The sequence below is a fragment of the Hetaerina americana genome, unplaced genomic scaffold, assembly GCF_022747635.1.
Source record: "Hetaerina americana unplaced genomic scaffold, ioHetAmer1.1.p SCAF_8, whole genome shotgun sequence".
Classification (NCBI taxonomy): domain Eukaryota; kingdom Metazoa; phylum Arthropoda; class Insecta; order Odonata; family Calopterygidae; genus Hetaerina; species Hetaerina americana.
Window position 1 is genome coordinate 16,974,058 of NW_027287427.1, and position 25,505 is coordinate 16,999,562.

The window sequence follows — 25,505 nt, forward strand, 5'->3', positions numbered from 1 at the left end:
GAACTTTTTTATTGGCAGTGAATTTCTTATTTTCTACATTCCGCCTGCATTCATCGTTGTATCATTATTGTCTTTTACCGACTCAAGTAACTCACCCATCTTGTGAAAATGAGCATGGGGCCTAAAACCCGACTCTGGAATGTTGCTGTAAATTTAACAAACACTTGAAATGTTCGGATGAAAATTGACCCTTGAAGTACGTACGGCGGGTAAACTGAAGACCTTAAACTAACGAAAAATGACAGAGAGCTCGCTAAAAAGCTGTTATTGTGTTTCTTCACATCACGTAATATCACCGAGCAATTGGTTAAACACAGGTTGATTGTACTATACGTTCTTAGCATCCCCCTTCCTTGTGCACACTGAATTCATTTTATTTCTCTCCCTCTCTTGAAATTTCGTCCACTTTCCCTTCGCCTTTATTTTCGTCCTGTTCCCTCCTACTCGTTCACACGTCCACCTTTCCCACAATCCCTTGCCCTACGCCACCGACGCCCTACCTCCTACTTCTTCGCCCTGCCTCTTAAATCGCACGCCTCGTCGCTCCTCCACGGGGTGGGATCGTGAAATGCATCGCCTGGGAAATAAAGCCAGCGGTAAAATGGGAAGCATGGTAGTAAAGAAACCCAAAGGTGGTTGTGGGAGGCTGATGTGCGGACTTGGAGGAGACGAGGGACGGGAAGGAATCTACGGTGGGGTGAATAAGTGCAGGCTGCCGGGAACCACCCTTGTAATATTAGAAATATTCTTAAAATAATATTGGCCATGGATTTAATGCCCTTTAAAAACTGGCTGATATCATAAAATCCCTCCTTAAACAGTTCTCTTATGCCAGGAAGAGTTCCAGCAGCATCAGTTTAGTCGGCAAAGATTTTTATGATTAAGACTTAAGTACATGCTCCACGTAATATTCGAAAAGACGAACTCTAGATTTGGTGGGAGAGAGGATAAGACATTACTCGGCCCAAAATTTAAAATGCTTTTGGGAGTAACATTTAACTCCTAGTTTCTATGGAAATTATTCCTATACCTAAATTTGAAAAAACTATTCACTATCTAAAAATTAAAATGCTTAAAAGAGTAAGCGTTTCCCTTTCACACAATATTGTGAAAATTTAACATTCATTTATTAAATAAAAGTATTAAGCGAAGGCATATTACTCGGAGACTTCATGCGCGATTAACACCATTAATTTAAAGGCTCGTTTTTTTTCTTAAAGCACTTTTTATAGCCGCAAAAAGCGCTCATCCTTATAGTTGTAAGCAATAGGTTAAAGTAGACGAGTTAAAGTTTCATTTCTACAGCGATAAGCACGATAATTGATTCCCAATGTGGTCAAAGGTAATTTCAGGAAACGAATGATATTGATGAAAATGTGAACATCTGGAAGGGCTATGAAACGCCGTTCAGGAGGTATCTTTTAATGTGATTCAATCATTGTGCAATCACGAATTCGAAGAACTTTGGAGAAGAAGCGTCACTAACCCAGGCCTAATGTACGGTAACTATCGAAATCCTAGTTTCGATATCCCATTCACGTTTGAACATTAAATCCGTCAAATTATCATTTCGGACGAAGAGTTGAGGTGCTACTCTTTTCTTCAGAGATATTTTATTCTTTTCTTGAATCAAGTGAGGACGAATTGAGTCCATGGCTTCTTTTATTTTGGGATCCCTCCATTAGTGTGAAACCAGCTGAGTGATATCATATCTAGCTTTTAATTAAACTAGCCCAACTATGATTGGCATACTATTTTAATCTAGAATTTAACCATTATTCCTTTATGCTATGAATCTACCTTTTCAGGAAGATCTTTTCGTCCGAGGATTAACTCGAAATAAAACTTCTCCATCATTCCGTATGAATTTGAATAAAAATGTTACATCTGAATTTGCATTTCACATATAACATCCTCAGGGCTCCTTTGAGCCATTTCGCTGCTCTTTGCCTGATTTATATGAGATTTATGCCTCGCCTTGCGTTCCCTCCTCCACATACCCTGTCTCAGCGACCCAATTCCCACGCTCCGCACTCGGAACCAGCTCCCTCGCAGTTCACACGTAGCAGCTCGCCTGAATAGCAATTTATATCTCTTCTAATTTTGACTCCCAAGCCCCTCGATTGATTTCAAGTTTTCGATCTGCCAGGAGTCAAATCTCTCAAACTACTTTATATGAGTATATTTCAACGGTTGTTGCTGGAAGGTGACCCCTGGAATGGAAAGAACCAAGCAGAGAATGGGATTTTCTTGGAAGAAACACACAAATTATCACTTATTTCACTCATATTGCTTTAAGTACTTGTCATTAACCATGCAAAATTACCGTTTCTTTTCAAATTATTGTGCTTCAGTCTACAGTAATAATTGAGGGAAAGTGTTAATGCGGAATTTATTCACATTTTTGGGTTATGTGAATTGTAAGAGGGCATAACAAATTTACGAAACCTGACTTCTAATGATTTATAATGGTCCAATGAGTAGATTTCAAAGTTTGCGCTAAAATGGGAAAAATTTCTCTATTTAAAAACAAGCACTATAAATCAAGTTCGAAATTAGCGATAAAAGTAACCTGGATTGTTTTTTTTATTTGACGTTGCCCCGTTCTTACTTTTGCTATTAAAACTAAAACTATTTTAGCCACTAAGACTTACTTATACAAATACACACGTATACTTATGCTTCACGGAGATTCTCCATGGCACATTTATAAATAAGTTATACATTATTGCAGCTAAAGAGTACACTTACAAGCGCACTTCCAAGGCAATTGACACTTACCTTTTAATAATTATGAAGTATTCATAATTCAAGAAGGTAAACGAAATTTACCGTTTGATCCAAGAGTTTGTAATTTCATGTTGAATTTAGAATGCATTTTACTTTAATCTAGTCTAACGTGTTATCAATTGAGTAACATTATTTGTCTCCGGCTGGTTTGTAACGTATATTTGAGAGAATAATTTGATAAATTCCACCAGTTTTAGTTTCAAATTAAAAAAACTAATAATAAAGCAATGATTTTACAAGTCTCAAAAGAAAGTTTCATTGCTGTTCTAATTACCTTAATATTCCAATGTGTTGGGAATTTAAGTAACCATGATAACATATTTCTCAATGGTAAAATCGTAAAAAAGCTATAAAAACGGCAGACCTAGGTGGGCCGATTTTTGAACTTGGGAGTTTTATTCATGATAAACATTTTAACTTGGATAGTTATATCTATTAATGGATATCATTACTTATTCAGCGGAATGGGAGCATCCTCTACTAAATCAATTAGCAGATGTCCTCTCTGACGCCTCTTATTCGCAATCAAGCGCAAATATATATGCATATGTATGTGCATATATATATATATATATATATATATATATATATATATATATATATATATATATATATATATATATATATATAAAATGAGTGATGTATTTTGAAGAGTTTTATATTCTTAGCTTTTTGCTCATTTTCTGCAAATACACGAGTAAGGAAAACTAACAAAATTATTGAAATGCATGAAATTATGTTTACAGATTGACCTTTCTCAGGCTGTTTAAATGAAGGAATTCAATTTTATGCTGAATATACCTAAGTATATAATATCAAATTTAAAATAATAAAATTACTGCTAAGCTTATTATACATTTCAGTTCACTCATATCCTGAAATTTAATATTCATCTCTGAAAATCTTCATGAGCTCAGGTTCAAAAAAAGACATGATCCCAACGATACTATGCATTCTTGGTAATAAGATTGTAAATACCAGAGGAGTATGAATATTCCCAGAATGCATTTGGCCAAAATGAATCTTTATATGGCTGAATATAATAATCCTTTTTGTGCTACAGGGAAAAATATTTATCTCCAGTGGATCTTAACCCGTCTACATCTCCACTATAGTATTAAACTTTGGATGAACGTCTCAACTTCCACAACATTATTAGAGAGCTTTCTTCCAAGGAATTAATTCGTCTCGTGTCACATTCCACGTTGGCCGTCATTTCTTCCTCCAAAAGCGTCGGCATATCGCATGTCCAAATTCCCTAAACAGAGACATCCTTACACCTCTGGAGAGATGGGAATGAAGTAGGAGAGAGGGACACAGCCTCTTGACATTCTGTTATCTGGTAGACGCGTTATGCCCCTCTCCCACTGCGTCAGGGAACACAAGAGGACCTCCCTCAGGCAGCGACTACTGAATCTAAGGGTCTTTATTATTCAACCCCAGCCTTCCGAAATGGAATGGAATATAGTAGGCACTAATGGCTACAGCCTGGGGTAGAGCTCGATCACAGACCACCATTTCACGTTTAGCTAATAATCAACCATTTACTGCCATCTAACGTGTCTTATTTTTCATCAAATACAATGCTATTGAAATTTGACAAAAACGGGAGGGTTTCCATTTGCTCCCTTTCATTTACAAATTTATGCCACTGTAAATGTAAATGACGGTTTGTGTTGCAATATTAGAAAGATTTAAATGATATTTCACCAAATATTGGCCAAAAAAATTGAATAAATTTAAGTTTCAATATGTTGAAACGGATTGGAATAGCTTATTTTTCAATGAAAGCTTGAAAATGTATGGAATTAATTAGATTTTTAGATTTGATAGTGAAAATTTGGAATTAAATTAACCCTTTTGTACTATTAATAATGTGATAAAATAATTTTTATAAATAAATCATTTTATTTGAATCAATTAGTCGCTTTTTGGAGAAACTATCTTCCTATTAAATTTCATTAGGAGGGGATATATGCTTCCGTAAGAAATTTTCGTAGCTTCGGTTCTTTAAGGGTTTCATTTATTTAACAAAAGTTATTTTGAAAATGTTAGTTGTTTTGTAGTCTAAAAACATAAACACCGTAATCAACCCGAAAGTTGGTTTAGTAGGTGATGGTAGAGATCACCCAGTACTAAGCCCTATACGGCGTGTGAAAATTCACATATCAGGGTAGGGGGGCCAGTTCCTTTCCCTGTGCCGGTTTTGGTTTCCCAGGAAGACCTGGTACCCGGATTATCACTTTAGCCTTGCCCGTGAATCGAACCCGGGACCCTCTGGTCAGCAGTCCAACGCTCTGCCCACTGGACTACCGCGACCCACTTGTAGTCTAATGACGCATTAATTTTAATACCCTCAATATTAAAATATTCAGTGAAATATTTACAGAAATTTATAGCATGCATTGTATTATATTCAGTAACTTAGTCAAAAGCTTTACCTCTTTTACAGTAATTTAATATCTTTTTATGAATAATTGGAACAAAAAGATTCACCAACTTGACCGCAAGATTTTCAAGATTTCAATTAAAGAAATCATTTTCAGTACCACGGATTCTTGCAAAATTTCAGAAACAGGTGGTCTTAAACAAGTTTTTGATACCTTCTCTCCATATTCATGGCTGAATCAAGCGACATTCTGGTATACAGTCTTTATTTTACGGCGCAGATTTTAGGTATGAGGAAATTAAGTTACACACTTTATGGGTACTAAAGCCCAGGACAGATGTCTTGTCAGGTGGTATTAACGTTGAGGTAATCATGCACCTAAGAGTGATACAAACTTAGGAACGGAAAATCACAACCTTAGGATATTATAAATCGGAAATCAATGTTCCATTCTGGTAACAAAAACACATTTTTGCGATAAGTAAATCAAAATTCAATTCTCTTGTAAAAAAAATATCGACGTAACGCTAGGAGGTGATTTATTCAAATTCAGGACTGGAGATGTTGATGATCTATTTATTCTAAGATAGAACGTAGTTTTTGGATCGTTCATATTTGCAGTTCTGTAAGGATTTAATGCATTCTGCCATCTTCCTCTTCTCTCCAAAGTCTTATTCGATTTGTATGACTTTCTGCCTCACAGTTCAGTATTCCTGGTCCTAGGCTATTATTATTGACATCCATCCTATCTATAATTTTTATCTAAATTGAAATTCACTGGCTCATTGATTTAACCATTGCGTTCTTCTATTATTCTTTCCATCTTCTCATCTTTTCATATCTCTAAACCTTCGGTTAATATTCTACCCTTTCATAAATAATTGTGTAAAGGGAATTTTCTTCCATACATTCTGGCAGTTCCTTTTCCCCTGTGCATATGGATTCCATTCACCTCGTCTATGTAGTATACTCGCCATGTCATCCTACTGATCTTTTCACTAGGAATTCTTTGCTCTATTATGTAGTTTCTCGCCTCATTTTATTGTTAAGTTTTCTCAAGGCTAATGTGCCAAGAAATACAATATTTGTTACCACAGTCATTATTAATGTAATGACCAATGTTTGAATTAATTACATTTTCGTGTTTCGAATTTATTTTAGTAAAAGCAATAATTAATACCTTTCAATTTTAAACTACATACTCTCTCCACCTTTTTAATTTAATGCATAATTTGTTTTCTTATTGGCCAAATACTTAGGTTATTAAATCATAATCTTGCCCGAAATTCCCAAAGTGGTCAGATTCTACCCAAGCTTCACAATTACTTTATATTTTAACTTCGCGACATATTTTGGCAAGAAGTACCTTTTTGAGAAAAGCGGTTCATTCAAAGTTGAGTAAGAAAGTCTTATTTTGCCCATCTAGTGGTTGTTAGTGTTAGAAGATAAAATCTTGGTCCAGTTGTTTTAATGATTTTAATTTAATTTCAATGAAGTATTTTTAATTATTTGATTATTAAATAGATTCCGCCACGAGAAGCCACAAAATGCCATAATTGACAAGGACGCGCTACGAATATTTCAAAATAAACCAACGTAATACAATCCTGTTGCTGCAATATAATACTCAAAAATGGTAGCAAGCCAAGTTGTAAATGAAAATCATTTTTCAATAAATAGCCATATTTTCTGAACTACAAAATTTCAAACGCTCCCTTAAGGCGAAAGAAAAGTTTATTCATAAGATCTTGAGGAGTATAATCAGAGGCTTGGATATTGTTTTGAAGCAACCTGCATGAAGTGTACCAAACACGCCATTTAGGCACCTAGAACATAATAACCCCGGTAAAAGACTAAGAAAAAGAGTTGAAAAAAGAGAAAAAGAGCGAGCATTTTGCTTGGAAAAAACTTTTTCCATACATAAAGCGAGAATAAATTACATTGGTGTGAAGTAAATGGAAAGAATCAATTAGACTCTCTCATTTCTCTACAGCTATTAACTAATATACTCGGAGTCAGCACAAGCTCCAATAGTGTGCCCATGATATTTTGTATACACACAATTTCCTTCAGAAAATCTTAAGAAGACCTTGATTTTTCTTATTTGAACAAATATTATCAATTCGAAAGCAAAAATCAACATAAGGCAAGAGTAAAAAAATGTGGCAGTTTACAGGGAAATTTTTGAGCCATAAAGAGTTAAACTGCTATGTAACATGCAAATACTTTTCAGAAAATGGTACGGCGTTCTTAATCTAAATATCAATTCTAAGTACATTATAAAGATAAAAATGCAGAATAAATTATCATACCTTAAATTACACTCAATTATTTTTTTAAATCCCTTAAGTCGAGGGGAACCAGGATCGTGGCTAACGTAATGACTTCCCACCTGGAGGGGCCGGGTTCAACTCCCGGAACAAAATTTGAGTCGGTTATTTGCATCGATTTCCAATATCGCGAGAAACATCATTGTTTATATACGGCGACAATTTTATTGACACGCTTTGTAATGCTTTCATTAAACACTATTTACAACAAAAAACTTAAGATTGTCAGAGAAAGGGTATTTACTATTTTATATTATGAAACAGAGATAGGAGGATCGGAATGCAGCGGAAGCTAGTATACTGGCTTCCCACTCAGGGTTCGAATCCTGGAGACAGAATAATTTTCAATGGTATCCCGATCCCTACTTCAGGCGCTTCATGGAGAGCAATTTCAGATGGTACGCTGTCCGATGGGACGTTAAAATGCGGACCCCTTGGCGCCTTTCGTAAACATTAGGCCAAGGCCGACACCGAGTTTCCAGACTCCTCCTATTCTATCCCTAATGGCGACAATGACCTTAGTTTCCGGTCACCTTCCTCAAGTCTCCTTCTACTATACTTAAGTCGGAGAGTGGTCAAAAAGTAACGCTAATTCTGCAATTTCTCATAGAGCACGGCCTCGTGAACCATGAGTTCTTGCCACAAGGTCAAACGATCGATAAATGCTCACCGCGTGCAAGTTCCAACTCTTTGGTGAAGCAGTGCGAAAAAAGCGCCCGTATTTGTGGAGATACAACTCATGGCTTTAGCGCCACCACGATAGTGCACCTGCTCACACTTTACTGCTTGTTCATTAATATTTGTCCAAATTCAACCACGCAATGATCACCGAACTTCCATATTCGCCAGGCATGGACATGGGTGTCTTTTGTTCTTAAAAATAGAGAGAAGCTTGAAAAGCTGTCATTTGAAAAGAATAGATGAGATTAAAAACACGCCCTTAAGACAGCTGAAAGCTATACCAAGGTGTTTCAGAAGTCTTTCGTGGGTTGGATGAGTCAATAATATATAATGGGGACTACTTCGAAGGGGACAACATTGGAACAGAGAAAACAAGTCTTTACAAATAGCTCAAATTCCCGTTATTTATTGAGCAAATATCGGGTATAGTGTCATTGTATACATTTTGATATCAGAATTTCCATTAAACGAATAATAAAATGAATCATTTTCTTGACTTACATCTCTCAACTTACTAGTCGAGAAAAAAGCACAACCGCCGAACTTGGTCAGGTTCAGGTACATTTGCCACTAATTAACCATTAGGAGGAAGAAGTTGATAGGATATACGATAAACTAGCGGTCATAATCACGTGTGTTCCTGAAGGAAAAAAATTGATATTAATGGGGGATTGCAAAGTGAAATCAGGCAAAGGAAGAGATGCTGATGAGTTGGGGGACTACCGTTTAGGCACGAGGAAAGACCGCGGAGAGAAATCAATTGAATTCTGCAGGAGATAGGGAGGAGTTAGTCATCACCAATACTTGATTTAAACACCATAAAAAGCGTAGGTGTACGTGGAAAATACGAATTGACTCAGATAGGTTAGATAATATTATGGTTAGGCACAGATTTAGGAACAGTGTGATCAATTTGCACATCTTTCCGGGAACCGATGTGGACTTTGACAACAATTTAGTTTTTATGAAGCTTAAGGATCGTTTTAAAAGGGTAAGGCAGGGGCAGTGGGTTAGCGAATAGAATGTATAAGCATTAACGGGATTGGCAGGGAAGGTGTATCAGTGGCTCATAGAGAGAATAATTACTCAGGGAAAAGAGCTTGGTGCTATGAAGGAAAAATGTGAATGCATCAAAAAAGGGATATCGAAAGCCGCAAATGAAACTATAGGTTCCGTAAGTGGGAAAAGGATAAGAAAATGGATCACGAATGAGATGATTAGAAAGATAGATGGATGAAGAAAATGGAAGAATTTAAACGCAGAACTAGGAAAAGGAAGTAAAAAGAGTTAAATAATGATTTGTAACGGGTATCAAATAAAGCATAAGAAGCATGGTGGAAGAAGACACAGTGCGAGTATATAAAAATGTTAAAGAGAAAGGGTGACATTGGTGCGCAGTATAAGAAGGTTATATTACTATCGGGAAGAAAGAAGGGATAATTTGTGCTGACATTTAAAGATGATTCGGGTAACATAATAGTTGATACAGAAAATATCCAAGAGACACGGAAGAAATATGTAGAAAATTTCTATGGTACGGAACTTAGACCAAAACATTTGGACAAATAAAGAAAATATGGCGTACATGAAGATAGCTTAGTTCTAGGTATACTCAATAATGAGATAGAAAGGGCATTTAGGCAGAGAAATCAAATAAGGCCGTAGGGGTGGACAAAATTCCTCTGCAACTATTAAAAGGTTTAGGAAAATATGGTAGGAGAGACTATTTTTACTAAGACGTATTATTTATGAGGAAGGAATCTGGCCGGAAGACTCAGTAAAATTTTAGTTCCTATTAGCGTTTGTTCTTATTTTGAAAAAAGTAAACACTGCATTATGTGAGGACAACAGATTATAAGCTTGATTTCCCACGCAGCTAAAGTTATCCTTAGGATCATCAACAAAAGGATAGAGAGTAGGGCAAATGAATATTTATGATGCTATCAGTTTGGGTTTAGAAAGGGGAGAGGCACGCATGATACCATTGCAGTAATGAGATCACTAATCGAGAGAAATATAGAATATTGTGAGGACGCAATTGCCTGTTTCGTAGTTTCGAAAAGGCGTTTGATAGAGTGGATTGAGAAAACTCTTGAGTATATTGCAGAATATCGGAATAGATTGGAGGGACTGGAGGCTAATCCGAAACCTGTACACGTCTCAAATTGCTCAGGTGCGAGTGGGGAACGGAGAGTCCGGATGTTAGGAAGAGGTGTAAGGCAGGGTTGCCCATTATCACTGGTGCGGTTCAACGTATATGTGGAGGGAATGATTAAAGAGGCATGAGAAGATTTGGAAATAGGTATTGAAGTCGGCAAGTAATTTATAAAATCAGTAAGGTTTGCTGATGACCAAGCTATAGTTTGCCAGTCAGCAAAGGGGTTGCAGGTAATACTGAGTGAATTGGAAAATTAGCCCTACAGACATGGAATGAGAATAAATATTAATAAAACAAAGGTTTTGCGAGTTTCGAGAAAGGCAAGGGCTATATTTAACATTAAAATAGGAGAGAAAAAACTGTAGCAGGTTGAACAGTTTACGTATTTCGGAAGTGTTTTGGCCAAAACTGGTCAAAGTTGTAGGAATATAATTAGAAGAATTGCACTAAGGAAAGAGGCATTCACAATGAAAAGGGCATTGATGGCAGGAGCTTTTAGTAAGGATGTTAAGAAAATGCTCGTGATAACTTCGGTATGGAGCATACTTATGTGCGGCGCAGAAACGTGGTCATTGAAAGAGGAGGATAAAAGTAGATTGGAGGCTTTTGAACTGTGTACCTGGAAAAGGATGGAGAAGGTGACATGGCCCGAAAGGAAAAGGTGGGAGTGGAGAGGACATTGTTGGTAGAGATCATGAGGCAAGACTAATGGATGACGGGCGTGTTGATCGGCAGCGGGATGTTGAAGACTGCATTAGAGGGGATAATGTTAGGCAGACGTGGAAAGGGCAGGAATAGGATGGAAATGTTGGGCGGGATAGAGTAGAAATTTTTGTTGCCTTTTGTTAAGGGTCACAAAATATTTATTTGATGGTTGTGTTAATCCAAAGCCTACCCTAACATGTATATTACCTAATAGTAAAAAATAAATAAATATATATGTATTTATTTATTTGTATCAGAAATTCATAAACCATAAACACAGTAATCAACCCGAACGTCAGTTTGGTAGGTGATGGTAGAGTTCATCCAGTATTAAGCCCGACGACGTGTGTAATTCAAGCATCAGGATAGGGGGGTCAGTTCGTTTCCCTGGGCCGGCTATGGCTTCCCTGGAAGACCTGGCACCCGAAATTACACATAACTTGGGTGGAGCTGACTATGCCCACAGAGGCTTGCCCGGGAGTCGAACCCCGGCCCGGTCATTAGTCCAACGCTCTATCCCTGGACTACAGTGACCCCTTATATGTTTGTGTGTGTGTGTTTATATATACACACACAAGCTATATATATATATATATATATATATATATATATATATATATATATATACTATTATAGATAGTATATATAGTATACTATCTATAATATATATATATATATATATATATATATTATAGATAGTATATTATATAGATATTACAGATAGAGGGCAGAAAACTCGTGGATTTTGCACCATGATAACGCACCGTCGCACAGTGCTATCATTATTCGTAATTTTTTGACGAAAAATGCAACAAATACCATCCAACAGCCACCGAATTCACCTGATTTGGCTCCCTGTGACTTCTTTCTGTTCAATCGAGTTAAAAAACCATTACGGGGAACGCGTTTTAGCAGCCGAGAGGAAGTAATGGAAAAATCGCAGGAAGCACTGATGGACATACCGAAAACCGACCGTAACTTTTGCAAATGTCAAGTTATGACACTAAGATTTAAAGGGAATATCAACAACAGATGTACCAATTTAACAAAAAAAACAGAACTCAAATCGGAACGATGGGAGCGCCACACGGTGGTTATTCCGGGAACTTTTTGATCAAGGTAGTATATATATATATATATATATATATATATATATATATATATATATATATATATATATATATATATTATATATTATATATATATTATATATTATGTATTATTATTAGGTAATCTACCGGTTAAGGTAAGTTTTTGGATGGACGTAATTACTAATTAAATAATTTGTGGGCCCTAGCAAAACACAACATCCTACTTTACATCAGGTCCCTCTTCAGCTCTGAGTACTTTCTTCCTCCCTTCATCCCGTCCAACATCCCTATCCTGTTCCTTCCCTTTCCTCGTTTGCCTAACATTCTCCCGTCTATTACAGTCTTCAACATCCCGCTGCCGGTCAATACCCCCTTCAGCCACTTTTCCTGCCTCCATAGGATTTCTCCCAACAAACCCCTCTCTTCGACCATCATACCAAGTACTTCCTCGTTTGTTTTCTTCTCGGTTCATTTCACCTTCTCCATTCTTCTTCAAACCCACATTTCAAAAGACTCCAATCCTTCTGCTTCAATGACCATGTTTCCGTGCCGTACATAGGTACTACGCTCCATATCAAAGTTTGTACGAGCCTTTTCTTAATATCCTTACTCAACGTCCCTCTCATCAACTCTCTCCTCCTTGTGAAAGCTTCTTTTTCTAGTGAAATTCTTCTCATTATGTCCTTACTACTTTGACCGTGTTGGTCCAAAACTCTACCGAGATTCGTAAACTGTTCTACCTGCTCCAGTTTTTTCTCTCCTATTTTAATGTTAAGCTTAGCCTTTTTCTTTCTAGAAAATCGCATAACCTTTTTTTTATTAATATTGATTCTCATCCCATACCTGTCGCACTGAATTTCCAATTCACTCAGCAATGCTTGCAGCCCCTTGGCTGACTGACAAACTAAAGCTTGGTCATTAGCAAACCTAAATAATTTTACGAATTCCCCGCCCACTTTAATTCCTACCTCCAGTTCTTCCCATGCCTCTTTAATCATTTCCTCTGCATACAGGTTGAACAGCAACGGTGATAATGGGCAACCCTGCCTCACACCTCTTCCTAACACTGCCCAACTGGACTCCCCGTTTGTGAGGAATGTGAGTTTGGAAAAATATATTAATAAAAGTCGTTTTGCGTGAATTTTAAAAGTACGTTAGAACAGTTATTGTTCACACTTACAAGAAGAAGTAGAGATTAAGAATGACTCAGCTGATGAAGAAGTACTTCACTCCTAAGGGTGAATCTCCGGATACGAATGATATCTACCTTTTGTTTAATATTATTGCAATCCCTCGCTGGCTCTAGTACATTATTACACTATCCTTCCATCTCACTTCACACAGCCATAAAGCATTTAAATCCTCGCTAATATCTCTTTCTTTGTATTCTCTAATTTTTCTTTTCTCAAAATAATCCTAATATTTAAAGTTACTATATGACTAATTTGATCGTTTTTTGCGTCCTTTGTCGTTCTAATGTCGCTTCTGTTTTGCAAGAATTTCGTGAGATGACGACTCCGGAGGCCTTTCCTCTCTCGCTGCCAGGCACGATACACGGCTGATTGGGCCGAGCCCGGTAGTTGCCAGGACTCATTTTCTTTATACTTTACATCATAACAAAGTTAAAATATAGAATAATAAATGAGGTTGCCCCCCGTTACTTTCCTCAATAGTATTTTGAACGTGTCAACATCACTAAATGGCCGCCCCATTGGGGTAAGACGCTTTTGCAGCCGCCTCACTGAGGAAAAGATTACGCAAATACCTTTCGTTTGGCTCCTATCCTTTGACCTAACTGGTGTGTGTGATCCTACCAAGAGCAAATATTATTACTTCCGCCAGTGCAGCTCTGGGTTCCATCGGAACACACATTCACTTTCACCACGTGAACATATTACCGCAAGGGAGGGGTGAGACTAATTATAGTTCGATAAATAAATAAGATAAAAACAAGTCGCCGAGTATTAATGAGTAATCAACCTGTTTTTGACTTTTCTTATTGCTTGATTATAGGAGTACCTATTCATTGAAGAAATGATGTTTATTTAAATCCCAATGCAACAAAATATACGAGGGTCATCCGGAAAGTAGTACCCGTTCGTGAAATAAAGACACAAAAGTAAATATTAACAAACATAAAAAATTTTATTTGAAAGAGGATACTTTAAACTACTTCTCAACATAATCTCCAAGCAAATTAAGGCATTTGTCATAACGTGTGACAAGTTTCTGTATTCCTGCTGCATAGTCCTTCGCCGCCAGCTCATTGAGATACGCGAGGGACCCATCTTGCACAAATTTTTGCATAATGCAGATGGTGTTTAACAATTTCATGAACAATTGTTCGAGAAACATTGGGAAAATGCTCACAGATGTCATCAATTGTGACGCGCCGATCGTTCCTCACGAATTCGTCAACTGAGCTCACCAGTTGGTCTGTAATGACAGACGGTCTCCCCGAACGCTCATCGTCGTGTGTGTTCCCCCTCCCCATGTTGAAGTTGCGACACCACCGCCGAACAGACGACTCGTCCATTACATTGTCTCCATACACCTCCTTTAATTGGCGATGAATATCACATGGGCGAAAGTTTCTTGCATTGAGGAATTTAATCACTGCCCTCACTTCACAACTGGCGGCGTTCTCAATTTTTTTAAACATTGTAAACAATCACAGAAACAACACAGGCAATGCTAGCGTCACGCAACTTGGCTCAGAGAAGGCAGACAAGCCACTGAAGCTATCTGACCTCGTCCAGCGGCTACTCGCGTCGTCAGCACTTCATGCGGCACGGACGGGTACTACTTTCCGGATGACCCTCGTATTTAAATCTAAATACCCCAGTATAGAAAAAATATTTTGTGATCCCCGAGTTAAGTAATCATAGGTGATTAAAGTAAATAAAAAAGTAGAATCATTCTCTTAATAAAATATACAGCTATCATTTAGACGAAAAGTACGATATATAGAAATAAATACTCTAGAATTCAAAGGCACAACCGGACAAAGAAAAGATTAGAGTTCTTCGAAGTGTATTAGTGTCCTTATTCGTTTTCGGTAAACAATTGAGTCAGAAATTGAGACTTTATTTGATACTAAAAGAGTAAATTGCTGGCGAAAAAAATACACAGGAAAAAATAAGGCATTCCGAAATTAAGTTGCGAATTCACGGGCGTCTCCTACCCATCCCTCATCCGCCATCTCCTCTGATCCCCCTTTCCACAGATCCTCCATTTCCCCCCGTCTGGCCCTCCGATCTCCCTCTCCTGAGCCCTTACTTTACACCTTCCGCCTCACCACGCCCCCTCAAACCGTCCGCCCGACCCGCTCCCTCAAGATGATCCTCTCCACCTCGACGCGTCACATGGCTGTCTTATTCCGGCCCGAGAGGAAGTGACGTGTGGGGGAGAGAAAGGGGGGCGTAGCAGGTTTGGAAGGAGAGGAGAAGGAAAGCGGGAAGCGGTGTATGGGGAGGAGCCGGGAGGCAGGGCAGAGGAGTGATGGAAGTCGTTTCTGGAAATGTTCCATGAGGCAGGGGGAAGCGGCATCGAGGCCGTCGGGGTGGGATGTTGGGCGTATCAGGGGCTGAGCGCGAATGGGGTGATCGAGGCTAAGGATTCGGAAGAGTTTGCCACGAAGAGGGGAAGAGGAAAGGAAATTTAACCTACTTAAAGGAGTATCGCTCCTTTCACTCCCTCTCTCCCTACTCCAGGCTCCGGGGCACGGATGCTTCGAGTCAGACCTGCTTCATTACCCCTTACCTCTCCCTCCCTCCGCTCTAACCCTAAAGCGAAGCCAACAACCCGCCTCACAGCTTTGCCTTCTACTCCCCCTCTCATCCTGAAACGCGCTAATCTGTCCCTCAACGTCTCAGCCTCGGTCCCCGAAGATATAAAGCAGTGGAGGAGGTTAAGCGAGGAGGAAAAGTCGGGCGCGCGACTGGGAGAGTCTCGATTGAACGCATTCTCGCCGAGGATCAGGAGGACGGGAATATAGACAAAGACATGTGCCAGGAGACTTGTGATAGCAGGCAGGTATAATGCAAAAGGACCCGCGACCCACTCTAAACGGAACGCCATCCGCCAGCCTCTCTATTATTTAAGAGGGCAAGCGAGCGGGAAACTGTCGATTTAATGATTCAGTGGCAGTTCTTTAAGGATACGTATCACCTCATTCGTAACGGAACAACTGACGCCCCTGTTATTAACATGCCAAATTCGGCATTAAAATTTCACGAAATTAGGTATAGGTTAAAGGATAATAATGACGAATACAAGGGATAAGTAAATTTTCACGGAAAGGTATGACGAATCCGGAATCTGAACCCAGGACCCTCTTTTTTCGAATGAGATGAAAATGCCTAAGGTAACTAACCTAGAGTACCATGAGTATCTACATTCGGCCGCTACAAATAAGTGCGATACGGAAACTTTCGCTAAAGTTTAAGGTACCTAAAGTCTAAAATCCTTTGGGTGCCAATTATTGGCTGAATTACGAAAAACATTTTGTTGAATTAATTAGCTCATTAGTAGCTCGAATATATAGGCTATTATTTAGGCTATTCAAATATCTCATCTCTCAAGTTTTGAAAAATAGACAATTAAATAACTTGTTTATTCTTAATTTCCGTGAAAAGCGACAATCTTTGGAAAGGTCAAAAATGGTTTATGTGAACATCTGAAACGCTCTCTATGGTGCGAGAATTATCCTGTTTTTTCCCCGTTATACTACCTTGATCAAAAAGTTCCCGGAATAACCACCGTGTGGCGCTCCCATCGTTCCGATTTGAGTTCTGTTTTTTTTGTTAAATTGGTACATCTGTTGTTGATATTCCCTTTAAATCTTAGTGTCATAACTTGACATTTGCAAAAGTTACGTAGCCAAGAGTACATCTATCTCTGTGTGTGTTGGCGATTTTTTACAATTGTAGAAATGGATTTAAATTTGCAACAACGAACTTGTATTAAATTTTGCGTAAAAAACGGATTTAGTGGCGCACGGACGTTGGAAATGTTGGAAAAGTGTTTCGGCAACGATTCTCTAAAAAAAAACGGTCGTTTACCAGTGGCACGAGCGGTTCAGAAGTGGTCGTGAGTCAATCGAAGATGATGAACGCAGTGGCAGACCATCGACATCGAAAGTCGGTGAAAAAATTGATAAAGTAAAAGAAATGTTGGTCAATAACCGCAAATTAACCATCAGAGAAATAGCGGAGGACTTGAACATTGCCTATGGATCCGCCCAAGACATTGTGGTTAATGATTTGGGTTTCCGACGTGTAGCAGCAAAGTTGGTGCCGAAAGACCTCAATTTCATGCAAAAAAGAGACCGTGTTGACGTCGCAAAAGACATGATTTGCGAGGCTGAATCCGATCCCACATTCATCAAAAGGATCAGTACTGGAGACGAGACGTGGGTTTATGAGTACGACACGCAATCCAGACATCAGGCAAGTGAATGGCGTTCACCAAATGAGCCGAGACCAAAAAAACCACGTCGTTTTCAGTCAAAAAAGAAGGCAATGCTGACGGTTTTCATGGATTACAACGGTGTAGTGCATCATGAATTTTTGCCAGAAGGCCAGACAGTAAACAAAGAGTATTATTTGGGCATTATGAGACGTTTGCGTGAAGCAATTCGCCGAAAGAGACCAGAAATGTGGGCAGAAAACTCGTGGATTTTGCACCATGATAACGCACCGTCGCACAGTGCTATCATTATTCGTAATTTTTTGACGAAAAATGCAACAAATACCATCCAACAGCCACCGAATTCACCTGATTTGGCTCCCTGTGACTTCTTTCTGTTCAATCGAGTTAAAAAACCATTACGGGGAACGCGTTTTAGCAGCCGAGAGGAAGTAATGGAAAAATCGCAGGAAGCACTGATGGACATACCGAAAACCGAATATAAAAAATTTTTCGAGGATTGGATCAAGCGCTGGCATAAGTGTGTTGCAGTCGATGGGGATTACTTTGAAGGGGACAATATAGATTTAGATGAATAAACTTGTATTTTTAATTTTCTGAATAAATTCCGGGAAATTTTTGATCAAGGTAGTATATCCTGTAGCCACATCGTGTCAATCGCAACAATCGAAAAGCATAGAAACTACCTGAGTAGACTCGCACCAAACATGTTTAATACTAGGAGGCCATATTAAAGACTTCAACAAGACATTTTCTTTAAGATAATTTGGCCCCTATAAGAAGGAATATTTTATTGAAAATATTTTGTTTATAGGAATGCGTTTTACTTCTGGTCTTCTGTTATTAAAAACTAGTGCAGAGTAGTTTGTGACCAAATTTGAGCTTCTATTCATAATGAGGACTGGAAGTACGGAGTAAATAAAATGTGATTATTTATTACTTTTCATAAAAAACGAGTAACTTAGTCAACTATACTTTATGGATAATGCCTTATCTTCTGTATCATGGGAACTTTAATTAAACGTTTGTTATCTGTATGTGTAGAAATATCTGAAAACTGTTATCCACCTACGCTTGTGGTATATTTATTCACTTATGCAAAGTAACGCTATGCTTGTAAGAAAATCCTAATTAAAATCTAACTGTCGTGCTGCTTTCTCGTTATTGTACGATAACTACGCATAACAAATTAATTCTCATTAACCCTTTCCTTTGGATACCTTTGTGAAGAGTATTTTTCATAAATCATAGGTAAGGAATTAGGGGAGAAAACATTTACTGCATTATTTCTTGTCCCCAGTCAGTGTATTTAACTATTTTTATTACGTCCATAATCCTGGTAAGTATGGAATTAAAATCTTACCTATCATTTTCCTTCCACATTTACTCCATGTTGAAGTTATGCATGATCTATTAGTGTGTCTACATAGCAGGGGAACCAGATACTTTCTCAGCCTAGTTAGTTGCAAACAATTGATGACAACTGTCAAAACTCGTAAAGTGAAAAGATAGAAGTATACGCTGTGTACAATCCTACTATTCATGACACTATTCCATTTATTCTCTCCCGCAGGAAGGCATGGGCCAATTGAGAATAGTGGCCGGAGGGATCCAGTTGAACGGCCAGGCAATGATTTTGGATTCCTTAGTTGCATCCTCAATTCGATCCCGACGTGGACAACCGATCGCCATTGAATCATCAAGAAATTTCACGGTGAACACTCGAGATGATGACGGAAGAGTGATCAACAGGCTATTTCTAGGTAGTTATGCCAATTCGGGTCACGTTTACCCTAGCCAATTGCATCAATCCAAGAATTCTAGCGGAACCATACTAAATCGCTCTCTTTTAAATTCTTTCCATTCCATCCTGTTCATTTAAAAATGTTTTTTAAAACTCACAGAAATCTTTCTCCTCAACTTTAAAAACTTAATTTTTGCTTATTTTAGTTCCATATCTTCATTTGGACACCAAATACATGATATTTCAAATGCCTGTGAAAACATGCCTGAGCTACTTTAAACTTCAGAAGCTCCATTGATTTGCCCTAAATACTTACATATTAGTTATGCATTAAGGTCATATTTACAATTGAATTCGCGATCGTCAGTTCTTGTATTTAAATAATAATTCAATTAATTTACCTTTAGGGGAAGATCGCTTCGAGGTCCAGGCTCGAAGATTTAGAATAGTCGACCCAAGAGGTGCAAACATTTTCACGGCTGACCAAAGGGAGGTGCTGGTTGGAGCTGAAGTACTGAGGGTCACAGGTAACAAATATATTATAAGCTCTTACTTTGATGGAAAAAAATATCGTTCCCTTCGGGAAAAATCTTATTTATTACAAAAAATAGGTTTTATGCTTCTGTAATCAATATATTAAGATGTACAATCATCGTTTAAAAGCAAACGTTTTCCAGTATCATTAAACCAGTTGAAATTATTTTTGTGCATAATTTTACCATGGTGTTTACGATTTTTCTTAATGCTCTAAATGTATTTTAATTTAACATTGAAAATTAATAATAAAATGAAGTTTAATTATCAACCAAAAAATAAGATAACTATGGCTTATATGAAATTAGGTAAATGTGGTCGTATAGATCAAAGAGTATATTTCATTTGTTGAGAACCATGGTTAAAAGTTGTTTTTTAAATGTGGATGAACGATGATACAATTTTAGAAGATTGGTAAAATCGTACACATATTGATTTGAAAATTTTGCTGCATTGAGTAAAACACTCTCCAATTACTCCCTAGTATTATCGCTTATTCAATAAGGATTCAACATCAGCAGAAAGTTCTGAAGGAAACTGAAGGATCTGAAGGAAACATCTTCAAGCGGGTGGATGAGGCAAAATTTAAGGCACACTGCCGAAAATTAGGATCAGGTGCCGCAATTTAAGGGGCGAAGGCCCCGATTCAGGACCTTTTCCAAAGAATCAGGGCTAGCTGCCAACATAGGGACTGTTTGACAGGAGTCAAGATCGGTTGCCAACAGTGTTTACTATGCCACTTGCAGCTAGGTGATGAAAATTAGTGTTGAAGAGAACTATCTCATTGTTTGAAGCTACTTGATGAACTATTTTACTCTTAAGACACGTTCAAATGAGCTATGACTGAATATTGAATGTTTTTATGGGCAATTTTCAATTCTGTCAGCGAATAGGAATAGCTGAAGTGTTTCAAAATAACCCAATAACCCACTCAGTCATTGAACAAACTTCATCTATTATTATGCTTTATAACCTCTAAAAGTCACTAATTACCATATAATATGCCGAATGACATTTCCAATGTTTCAATTAACACTGAAAACATACTTTAATTAATTATTCAATTGTAAATGAAGTTCACTTTTCATTTATTTGAATTATGCCATTGTGTCAGGTTATTTTATTAATTTAGTAGGTGAAATACGATTGGTATAAAATTTAGACATTCAAGGTTGATGAAGAAAATAGAAAAATAAATATTCGCGCAACAGTATTCATTAACCTGAAATTATCTATTATTAATTTATTATATTAATTCCAATACAGTGGTAAACTGATCTGAAGCACAGTAATATATTAAAAATACGAATCAAATCAGTTTAATAGACCTCAAGTGGCTCTAATAAATGTTGCAAAACCTTAGGGGGATGAACATTGTAGGATTATGATTTCTTTTGAATTGATAAGCATTAAAATTGGTCTAAAAATTTCAGTGGAAACACAACATACGTAGTTCACATGAAACAAATAATGCAAATGGAATTCTTAATGGGTATTTAGTGATTTGCGAGCTAATAGTCTTTTTCGTGGCATTCAAACTAAAAATTTCGCTCGTATTTTTAGACAGATAAAATAAATACCATTGTGACTAATCTATCAAAAGCAACACAAGAGTATCATAAGAGTATTTCAACCAAACCATTTGACAAGAGTCAAGACAATGGATATCGGATGCTACTCATATCATCTAACCACTGCGAACATAGTGAAACGGATTCGTCTACCTAGGCAGGCGTCTAATCAATGCTAAATGTATAAATGGAATAAAAAACGTCTTTGCCACCAACGGTGACATGGATGATCGACTGGGTACATAATTTAAACAATATTACATAAATAAGTGAATGACATAAGTTCGATGAACGCTAAGACTCCTAAGGTAAACGAGAACAAATGGAAAAACATGAGATATAGCAGCAATAAAATATTTAAAAAATATTTCTGGAAGATCCTTGGGAGAATTTAATAGAATTTAAAAATACTCCAAATAAAAATATTAAAAGGTATCATTAATTTAAAGTTTTAGCTTTTAAAAACGGTAAAAATTCCTGCAAATAAGAGTCATTTTAAGGCTTTTTTATTTTCGCAACACATATCCATAAAAAAATTACATGGCCACATATATACATTTCCACTATATAATTATAGCTATTTCAAAAGGAACATTTTAAGGCGTTATTTAGGAGGTTCTATCAATTTTTCATAATCCTTTTGCAATTTTGGGTTCGTCTTCTTGGAAGTAAAGAGTATTCAGTTTTTAATTAAGCTAAATATGGTACAGAAATATTTCACCAAATTATTCATCATAAATATTTAAAATTAATTTTTCACGGACAGCAAATCGATCTTTGTTCTAGAAATTCATCTGTTATAATAGCTGTTTCAGTCATCAGTTTGTGAAAAAAATGTATTTTGTTCCAGCGATATTATCAATAATTATTAAAATTGCTCACATAAGCGGGAGGCCCCATAGGGCTTATTGGAAAGCATGTAAGCGTAGCTATACTTTAGTTTTGCTATCTACTCCAACTTTTTGAAAATTATATTCTTACTGCTCATTAGCAGTGGACAAATTAAGTGTCGTCTCCTTCGTCTTCCTTTGTAAGGTTTTAGTACATTTTTTCATTAGGTATGATTACGCATTGCTTATTAATGAATAAACATTTCCCGATGTATTTCAATATGCATATTAAAAATCCTTTGACAACTAAAAATTGACCATCAATGTGTGAACCTTGTGAGGAAATGATTCAAGTCATTGATTTATTTCCAAACTTTTGCAGATCATTGTAATGAACGAAAAATATATTAAACCATTCGACAAAAATTGTTATATTTGTTTTGATTTTATACAGTTATAACCTGCAAATTTGTTATTCTAAAACTTCATTGAAATAAATTGAAAAAATAAAAATCCAATGTACTCTGGGTATTGGGGTCATCATGCTACTTGCCGATGAAAGAAAAATTGTCCTAAGGACAAGCAGGAACCGTAGGTATTTAAAATACTCCTCGACGACCGAGGTTATTTGAACCTTACTGGAGTATGGAGATCAAATTAACCACTGACTTTGTAAAGGCTTTTATTTGAGATTTAAACGATGAAAAGGGTTTTTTTAGATACATTTATGCATTGACTTCACTATACAACTTGAAGGTTATCCCTTTATTTTTTTAGGAGCCGGAGGCGCAGTCTTTGACGGAACCGTACAAACACCACTTGTGCGAGCAGATTCGGGGTTCGACTTGAGGTAATTTATATTGTAATAATTGACAATATTCCTGTTTTTCCTCTCAATACATTTTCATTCATTCCGCAAAACGTAGAGGTCAGCTAACGTTTTCCGAGGCATAAAAGAAATATATCAAAAGACTAAGTATGAAGTTGAAGGACGATTCCTTTTGAAGAACATTACATCTCACACGAACGTTGGTAGAAATCCAGAAAATTTTAATTATTAGTGCATGCAAAGCGTGATGAAAGTACGGAAGTAAAGTGTAGCAGTAGTTAGTCTGGTTAGAAAACATTGACTTATTTCCAAAAAATCACTAAATGAACTAAATTTTTGTATTTCTAAGGCCTCTCTAACGGTTTTTTTTTCAACAGGCTGGAATCACCGACAAGGTCTTTGGAAGTCAGGGCACCATTGGGGGTGGCGATAGAGTCTCGGGCAGGAGATATCAGTGCCACCTGCCTCACGGACTTAAAACTACAATCTGTCGCGGGAGCTGTGAGTTACATTGATAAATAATTTACGTTCAGCCCCCTATCGCTCTGTACAGATGAGTACATTTGTATTTGAAAATCATACTAAAATATTAATCCCAACCTGTACCAATGATTTTAAATTCAAAGGCTTTAGTAAAGACTAGTGAATGAAAGTTGTATTCTTTTTTACGCATAAACTTGAATACGAATTCATTCATTTTACAGGTTAGACTTGACTCGGCCAACATTCTACTCCCAACTTTGAAAACGGCTAACGTTCCACCAGGAGCTTATGGGCCTGCGGCTGCTCCTTCATCAGACACCTCTGGCATCCCACGCCGTGGCTCGGCACCGGAAGTGTTTCAGCTTTGCATATGTGGAAATGGAAAACTTTTTCTCGCTCCACCAGAAGGCATATGCGTTGCCGACAATGATGTCTGCCGGTGATGAAACAAACCTAAGCATGAGAGAATCGTGTCACCTGCCAACGATGAAGTGGTGAACTGAATGTTTGTTAGTAATTCAATTCACGAAGAGAGTGTGCGTGAAAAGAGCTACCCCGTAAAGGCTGAATCGCACAAAGAAGTTGCCAGCAACAACGCTTCAAAGTGAAGCCCGGAAGTTTGGTGTATCCATGGTTACTTAGAAAATCGTCCATGAAATCGTGTGAACGTTCAAAGAGTGACCTTCGAATTTCTATCAATACTATCCAATACCATTGCATTGCAGCGTTAATAATGTTTTCAGCCCAAAGCTTTCTCCTTTCCAGAACTTAGAAAACTATGAAGTGAAACTATAATGCCTTACTAAGTGATTGGCGCGGAATTAATTGCTTACAAATTGTGAATAAACTTGTCGAGAGGATGAGATGTGGCTTGTAAAAACATTATTTTCTTTATTTTGCTGAAAATGAGAGTTACCCATTTTTGGGGCCAAAGAAAACACTAACGTAATATTAAGATTAAACCCCTAACTGCTGTCTACCCCGTAATGGTTTGTATACACGGATGAAGCTTCTTCTGTAATAATGGTGCATTTTTATATCAGAGCGTGCAGTGGTTAAATATCACGAAATTTCTTCCACTTGGCATGAATGAGCATTCAAAACAATGCATTAATGACATAAACTGACACTTGTTAAGTGTGCCTTTTATAATAAAAAAGTGAGGGTTTTCTAATGTGAAAAATTGGTACATGCTCCAAATACGTCTCCGTTATTGTGATCCAATTGACACTAAAATACACTTCGCCTTTAGGATCAATCAAAAAATTCGCTTAAAGGGATACGTTAAAAAAATGTCTTCTCAAATACCTATGACTGCACATATCAGTAAAGTACAGTTTTATGTCAAAAATTGTATATATAGATCGAAGCTTGTGTAAATTGGTTAATATCATTAGTAACACGCATTTGAGAATTAACATTTCAAAATTGTTACAAAAAAAGTAAAGATTTTAAGAAAAAATATATGAATGGAGCAATAGAAAACAGGAAAGACAAAAAATACACGTAGTTTTATTACGAGATGGTCGTTATTTTTTCAAATCTTTTGCGTCGAAATGTTTAAGCGAGCTTGACTTCAAAAGTCAATAGACAAAAATATATTGCTATAGTTGCTGTCCAAAAATAAATAGAAATGATAAATGTGATTTTCCATGCAATACTTTGCTTGATAAGAATGTAATAGCCAGTGTGAAAAATTAATTCGGCTTCAACTTCAACCTCAATAGCTAATTTGGGTTTTCTTGGATTCAGAATTCGAATTGAAATGAAAACTGATGGATTTTTTCATCAAATTTCATCCGACAATGAAGTTGCAGGAGTTAAATTCTAACATTTTATGGTCATGGATTATACGGTCTATTATGGCTCTTCTAAAGGGCTACTACTACCTATGCATATATGATAGAGTTAATCCCAAAGTAATTACATGAAATATTAAC

The 25,505-nt window shown here is 37.1% G+C and overlaps 1 protein-coding gene across 1 annotated transcript in view; it reads left to right on the top strand.

Moving 5' to 3' along the window:
• LOC139697824 (delta-sarcoglycan-like) overlaps positions 1–24,856 on the top strand; it is a 389,418-nt gene extending 364,562 nt beyond the window's left edge. Inside the window, exons 4-8 of the mRNA XM_071596680.1 lie at positions 19,148–19,337; positions 19,726–19,845; positions 23,031–23,103; positions 23,460–23,583; positions 23,787–24,856. Of these exons, the coding sequence (XP_071452781.1) occupies positions 19,148–19,337; positions 19,726–19,845; positions 23,031–23,103; positions 23,460–23,583; positions 23,787–24,008 (729 nt within the window). The 3' untranslated portion in view covers positions 24,009–24,856. The remainder of the gene's footprint in view (positions 1–19,147; positions 19,338–19,725; positions 19,846–23,030; positions 23,104–23,459; positions 23,584–23,786) is intronic.
• Positions 24,857–25,505: the final 649 nt, after the last annotated feature.